Genomic DNA, 7,851 nt, shown 5'->3' on the forward strand with positions numbered 1-7,851 from the left:
AAAACCGGTTTTCTTATCAAGGCCTAAGTTAAAGCCCTTTTCCTAATTTCTGGTTTCCTATGATGCTTATATATGTTTGCAAAACCCTATTGGGGTTGTGATTGGCATTGTTTTATGGCTCGGTATCGAGTCTCATAGTACTTGCTTACGTGTTCTAGGGCGTGACGGTGGTTCACGACATTCCCCTGACGGAAGTGCATGACATAGCACTTAATTACTTGTGAGTATACTACTCACTTAATTGTTACAATGTGGCTTTGTTATATATGAATTTGATGCCTTGAAGGCTTACTTGGCTATTGGAATTGATAGAGGTGAGGGTGTACTTGATCGCCCTCACCCCCTTGTGATTTCATTCATGACTATTTACTGTTATACTGAAATACTGCACTGGCTATATGAATTATTGAATTGCAATCTTGGAAAACTGATTTGGTGTCGTTTGGACAAGTAACCAACGGCTTTACTGTATTACTGAGCTCATCCCCGGTTGGTAGTCAATTGGATCGAGCCGGCGAGGGTTTGGTCGTGAAAATTGTCATGCCACGGGGACTGTACTGAGGAACCTTGTAGTAATGAGACTCTTGGTTCCGGTATACTCGAGTATTGCCAAAAGCTACTGAATTGGAGTGCGGGCCCGGTTGGGGTATGTTTGGTGGAAGGAATGGAGTGAAGTGAGATCTACGGTTTGGTACTCTTAACATTGACGGAGGGTCAATGAGGTTGGATCAAGATTGCAAGCGTGGAAATGGGCTCTTGAGAGCCGACCGTATCCTTTCACTGATTTGCTTTACTTCGAAATTGCATACTTGAATTGAATGGTTATGCTTATGTGATCTTAACTGTTATTGTGGTAGTTGCTCACTGGGCTTTAGCTCATTCCGTTCCATTTGTTTTCCTTACAGGGATATAATTACTTTTGGGACTGATTTGGATAGTCGATTGCCAAGTTGAGCTTGTATAAATGGCTTTTGTTTAGCATGTTGAATGAAACCCTATTGTGTATTGGGTTCATTTTCTTTGATTGGCAAACCGAGTATGTATATTCATGATGAATGGTATTTGGCATGCCAATGTGGTTGTAAATGTTGAAGTTCAATGTGTGTATGTTAAATTGATGTTTGGTTGAACTTCGGACTGATTCACGTTTCAAACGGCCAAAGGAAAAATTTTGAACAAAAGGCACTGGACAGAATCCGGATTCTGACGTGTCCTGCACTATTCATTTCGGCTTCGATTTTCGTTTTTTTTTCTTTTGTGATTTTGACTGGTTTGCGCTCTTTGGGATGTTCCGGAACGTAATAGATCGACGTAAACTGATCCGTAGTCCTGGCGAGAGCTGGGCAGGCAGTCCGCTAACCCCTTTCGTTCGCCTTAGGGGAAAGTGGGGCTGTTACATAATGAGTATGTTTTATTTTAAATTGTGAATTACTTGAACGTTATAGCTTTATTTCTCGTATAAGTGCTATTACTCCTTGAATTCTATGATTGCATGCTTTTCTTGGCCTCACTGAGCGTTAACTCATCCCATTCCATTTGTTATTCCTTAACATGAGAGTGACGTGAAAGAAGTGATTGAAATATACTAGTGAAAGCCAGTCTTTTGTATAGTTTGGTATTTTGTAACTGACCTTTGGGGAACTGTAAGATTTGGAAGTCGATGCAGTTGACTTGAGATTTGTATCTTTGGACATACTTGTACAAATGAAATAGGGAAATTTGCCAAATTGGTCCTTAACATTTTCACAAAACACTTTTTCAGTCCCTAACATTTAAAATCAGCCAAAATAGTTTCTAACATATAAATTATGAGCCAGTTTGGTCCTAATGCTCATATTTGCTCTTTTTTCGGTTAAAAATAGTACACCGGCATAATTTCAAGGGCAAAATCGAAAAAATTCATTAATCCATAATTTTGCAGCCCTCAAACTCTTCCACGACTTCTTCAATTGATTCTCACCCTTTTGCTGAAGCTTTCCAAAGGCTTGTGGGTTTAAGAAGGTACAGTGAATTATTTGCCAAATAAGAAGATAAAAATGAGTTATTTGTTGAAATTGATATCGAATTCAAAGATTTCCAAACTGAAAAGGGTCTTCTTCTCAATAACCATAGCTGCCTGAGAGAACCATGTTGTTGATTCCTTGGTTAAGAGGAGCAATGACGGATGATTTTACGAAGTCAGAAGCAGAAGAAAAGATTGGGTCAGTGGCTGAACAGAGACGGAGGAATATGGGCTCCGTTCAAGCAAAAATAGCCTGTGGACTTGCCAAAATGCTCCAACAGCTTTCTTACCGAATTTGAGCAATCAATATGAGAGAACTGTAGATATTGGTATAGAGTATTGTGGAAGAAGATGATTATGCATTGGAAGCCGCTGATTGTGATAGATGCAAGCTCTGTCTTGTTTTAAAAAAATGAAACTGAAGCTTTCCAACCCACAAAGCCTTTTGCTTAATTTTCCACCTCCAGAATTTAGATGTCCTCTTTCTGGACAACTCATGATTGACCCTGTTGTCATAGCCTCTAGCCAGGTTAGTAGATTTCCTATTAATCTTCTGTTCGAGATTGAAACTTTTTCTTGGTGGCTTTGATATTTCTTGAAACTTCTTTTTGGTGTCTTTGATATTTCTGTCTTTTCATTCAATTTTTCTTGTTAATTCTCCATCCTAGTAGCAGTAGGTTGAGAATCAATTGAAGAAGCGGTGCAAGATTTTGAGGGCTGCAAAATTATGGATTAACGAATTTTTCTGATTTTGCCCTTGAAATTACGCCGGTGTACTATTTTTAGCCGGAAAAAAGAGCAAATACGAGTATTAGGACCAAACTGGCTCATAATTTATATGTTAGGAACTATTCTGGCTGATTTTAAATGTTAGGGACTAAAAAAGTGTTTTGTGAAAATGTTAGGAACTAATTTAGCAAATCTCCCAATGAAATATTATAGTCGTGTTATTCTTTTGGCCTATTTAGATGTAATCATTAGAAATTGGTCTGTTTCTCATTTAAGGATTGTAGTGAGTCCCGACGAGAGTTGGGTAGGTGGTCCGCCGAACCCTTTGGTTTGCCTTAGGGGGAGGTGGGGTCGTCACAGTTGGTATCAGAGTTTATGCTTCAGATCTTTGTACTGTATCCTAAGTTTAAAAGTTTATGATACCAGACTGTGGGATTTTATTGTGTATTAAGCACAATATGACCTTGATGCTTGATGTTTTAGCGAGTAATATTGAAATGTTTGGGTTTAAATAGAATGATGTTGAATGCTAGTGTTTTATTTTGTTGGAGTTAAATCCTTATACATTTATGATTTTATGTCTTGTGGACCCTACTTTGAGCTTGAAAATAAGACATCTTTTGCATTCCTTTTGATTTAACTTATTACCCTAGCCTGTATAGGAACTTTCACCTTGAATTTAGGGAGGAAAAATTTGTATTCATTGGAAGTTTTAGACTAAGAATTTAGAAAATAATTTAGGCTTTTGAATGGAATTTGAAATTTATAGTCATTCGAATGATATGGCTTGGTACCGTGGATTCTTCTAGTTCTGTCCCTAACGAGGCTTATGGTTCTCCTTTTTTTGATCCTGCCTAGGATAGTAGGGGTGGTGCATGCTGTAAGACCTTTTGTATTTTGCCTGCATGTACTTCTATATTTTGTGGCACTTAGTTGAATCCAATGTTAGCTGTTGCCAACTTGACGAAGACTATCTCGTTGAGGTTTTAGGGTTTCTTGCGGCAGCAATCTCCGATTATGGCTGCCCTCCAGCCGCTGGTGGAGGGGCACAAGACTTCCCCTACCAAGGCAAAGACCTTCTCCCAATTATTTTCTAACCCTGCTCCATCCCCCATTCAGCTGCGGCCTGTATCAACATACAAAGGGGAGGCGGCTGTCATCTTCACGAAGGAAGATGCCGAAAAGCTTGCAGCACATTTTCGCCTTGCACTGATTGGGAAGTTTTCCCATGGCAGACCGGTGCTGGAGGATATCAGGAAATTTCTTGCTACACTTAACCTGTGAGACCATGTTTCGGTTGGTTTGTTGGACTACCGACATGTCCTCATCAAGTGCACGGCTGAGGAAGATTTCAATAGGTTATGGATGCGCGGTATCTGGCATTTGGGGAGGTATTCGATGAGGGTTTTCAGATGGACCAGAGATTTTCACGTCCACAAAGAATCATCACTAGCGCCAGTGTGGGTGTCCTTACCGACGCTGCCGATTCACTTCCATGATAAACATTCTTTGTTCTCCATCTTGGCTCCAGTGGATAGGCCGCTCTTTGTCGACACGGCTACGGCAGCAGGGACTCGTCGAAATGTGGCCAGGGCATGTGTTGAAATTGATCTTTTAAAACCACCTTGCTCTAGAGTGTGGGTGCCAATTGAAGGGGAGCATGGGTTTTGGCAAAAAATTGCCGTAGAAGATATGCCGAAATACTGCTCCACATGTTGGTGCTTGGGACACTCTGTTGAGGAATGCAGGAGAGATACGGAGGAGTGAGGAGCTCCTAGAACTCGAGACCAGGCTGGGGTTACAGTGAGAACGACGTAACATCAGGTTGCAGAGACTGACAGAGCTTGTGCGGTTAATACCAGTGGGGATGACGGTGTGATGGAGCCCAGGTCGCTTACGCACGTTGCTGACAAGGTTGATAATCAAACACTGCAAGGGGAACCGCATGGTGTCCCTGTGTGTGATGGAGAGCATCCAATGGAGGAGGAGCAGGGGTGCCTGCAACCTGTAGCGCGGGCCGTGGATCAGACAATGCAGCAACTAGTGCGAGAGGAGTTGTCTCCGCTGGCACAGGGGGAGCAGGTTGATGGTGAGAGCAGTGTCGCTGTTGCCAGCATAGTAGGAGCATCGAACCTAGTTGCGGGAGGGGTAGATGGCTTAGTAGAGGTAAGCACCAGGTGGTTGGAAGCAGAAAATAAGGATGGGGAAGCAGCTGAGGGGGAGGAGAACTTGAGGCAACTCCTACGGGTGGCTGGAAATTTATCTCCGATGGGGGAAGAGCTGCCAAGGACCCTGACAGATTCTCCTCTACTACAACTCAATATTGATCAAGCTGGAGTAATTGAGAATGCAGCAAAGACAGCAAGAACAAGGGGCATACGGGCGAGGTTCGAGTCAGATAGACAGCTTTGGTCTTCTTCAATGTATTCGCAAAATTCCTTCCAGGTTCTATCATGATTAGTGGTCTTTTCTGGAATATCCGAAGGGTGTCACGAGCACCTAATCTAAGGAGATTAATTAAACTAGTTCGTGTGCATAGCTTGAAATGGGTCGCTATTGGTGAACCAAAGTTGGATTTAGCTCAAATTAATTCCATACGCTTACGTCTACGTTTTGATTCGGTGATGGCAAATGAATCAGCAGATATATGGGTGTTTTATTGTTCACCCATCACGTGTGCGATATTTGGCACCTCTGATCAGCATGTTTCGATGTCAATTCAACATCCATGGCTTCCTGATTCCGCCATTTTTTCATTTGTGCATGCTAAGTGTACAGTTGGGGAGCGGAGGGGACTGTGGCAGGCACTCCTTCGTGACAAATCCAGTACGCTCCCGTGGTACATATGTGGTGACTTTAATGTAATTATGGCACCCCATGAGAAGCGGGGGCCGACCTTTTAGCCCCTCAGAGGGTTTGGAGCTCATGACATTTATGGAGGAATCAGGAGTTTTTGATGCGGGGTTTTCCTGGTCTAGCTTCACATGGTGCAATGAGAGAAGGGGTAGAGCTCGAATATGGAAACGGTTGGATAGGTTGTTAGTCAATGGAGATTGGAGGGAGCCCGTCTCTGTGGTCCATTTGGCCAGGCACCCCTCTGATCATACGCCGTTAAAAATTTCGTTCAAGACCCGGGTGGATAGTAAATCGAGACCTTTTCGATTTTCAAATGTGTGGACGTCTAAGACATCTCTATTGGATGTAATTTGGGGTGCCTGGCCACTGGAGGCTGGTGGTTCCCCACTACGGACAGTGTGTACCAAGCTGTTGCATACGCGCAGGGTTATTCAAGAGTGGAATAAAGAAGTTTTTGGGAACATTTTGGATGCTGCTCGAAGGGCGGAGGTGGAAATTGGGGTAGCGGAGGAGAGGGCAGAGAGAGAGGACTCGAAAGAAGCACAATTGGAGCTAAGGAAAGCACAAGCTGAGCTCCGTCAAGCACTCTCCCTTGAGGAACGATTTTGGAGCCAGAAGGCCTGAGTTAAATGGCTACAACATGGGGATTGCAACTCCAAATTTTTTCATACCACTGTTCAGCAGCGAAGAGTGCAAGGAGCTATGCATAGGATCAAGACCATGAGCGGCGAATGGCTGGAGGAGGAGTCGGACATCGCAGCTGAGGCAGTTCGGTATTTTGAGGAATTATTTTCTGGATCAGAGATGGCATCTACGGAGTTGGTGTAGTTAATCCCAGGTATCATGACAGGGGATGATAATGATGTACTAGAGGCCTGCCCGACGTTGGAGGAAGTCAAGCGCACTATTTTCAATATGGATGGGGAGAGTGCTGCTGGCCCAGACGGCTTCACAGGTAAGTTTTTACCTTTTCATAGGATATTATTGCGCAGGACATACATAATGCAGTTGTAAGCTTTTTCTATGGGGCAGAGTTGCCACAATTTATTACATCTACATCTATAGTATTGCTCCCAAAGGTGTCCAACCCCCAGGACTTCTCACAGTTTCGGCCAATTAGTCTATGTAACTTTTTTAATAAAGTTCTATCAAGAATTTTGGCCACTAGGCTAGCCACCATTTTGCCGAAGCTCATATCCCCTTAACAGACGGGTTTTGTGAAGGGTAGGAATATCACTGAAAATTATTTGCTAGCTCAAGAGGTTATGATGGGGATGGGGAAGAAGGATAGAGGGGGTAATGTAGCTTTAAAATTGGACATGTCCAAGGCTTATGATCGGGTTTCTTGGTGTTTCCTGGTGAATGTGCTACGCAAATTTGGTTTTGGCGAGCGTTTTATAGATATGGTGTGGAAGTTAATATCTAATGTTTGGTTCTCTGTTATAATCAATGGCGCATCGTATAGGTTCTTTAAATTGAGCAGGGGTCTTCGCCAGGGTGATCCGATATCACCAGCTCTTTTTGTCATTGGGGCTGAGGTCCTGTCAAGGGGTTTGAATAGTCTTACCTCCCAGCATGGCTACATAGGTTTCAGTGTTCCCCGGGGGTGTCCCCCTGTGACTCATTTAGCCTTTGCCGACAATGTGATTATTTTTGCCAATGGTTCGGCAGTGTCTCTTAAGGACATTATGTCTGTGCTGGAGGCGTATCAGAGGTCTTCGGGACAATTGGTGAACACCCAGAAGTGTGGTTACTTGGTGCATCCGGCAACCGCTTTGAGTCGTTGCAGGGTGATTGAGCGCATCACGGGTTTTTCTCGATAAAAGTTCCCGGTTAGGTACTTGGGCTTTCCATTATATATTGGGAGGTGCAAATCTTCCTTTTTTGGGGGTCTATGTCACTCTCTTACGGGGAGAGTGTTGTCGTGGAGATCGAAACTACTCTCGCCTGGGGGTAGAATGGTATTAATTAAGCACGTTCTCTCGTCTATTCCAATTCACCTACTATCTGCTGTGGTGGTGCCAGCTGCTGTATTTCATACGGTAGAAAAGGTTTGTGCCAAATTTTTGTGGTCTCTCACTGAAACCACAAAGTACCACTGGGTTCGGTGGTCTTAGTTCTGTTATCCAGAGGTGGAAGGAGGTATTGGTGTTCGAAGACTAAGGGATGTCTACACAGCATTCTCGTGTAAACTCTGGTGGGATTTTCGCATGAATACCTCACTCTGGTCGACTTTTACGAGAGTGAATTATTGTAGGGGAATT

At 43.4% G+C, this 7,851-nt stretch overlaps 1 protein-coding gene across 1 annotated transcript; it reads left to right on the forward strand.

Moving 5' to 3' along the window:
- The first annotated feature begins 5,608 nt into the window (after nt 1-5,608).
- On the forward strand, nt 5,609-6,415 carry LOC140007211 (uncharacterized). The gene is made up of 2 exons (XM_072049907.1): nt 5,609-6,205; nt 6,269-6,415. The coding sequence occupies exons 1-2, from the start codon at nt 5,609-5,611 to the stop codon at nt 6,413-6,415; spliced, it is 744 nt and encodes a 247-aa protein (XP_071906008.1).
- The last annotated feature ends 1,436 nt before the right edge of the window (nt 6,416-7,851 follow it).

This window comes from Coffea arabica, chromosome 5c, assembly GCF_036785885.1.
Source record: "Coffea arabica cultivar ET-39 chromosome 5c, Coffea Arabica ET-39 HiFi, whole genome shotgun sequence".
In the NCBI taxonomy this organism is placed as follows: Eukaryota; Viridiplantae; Streptophyta; class Magnoliopsida; order Gentianales; family Rubiaceae; genus Coffea; species Coffea arabica.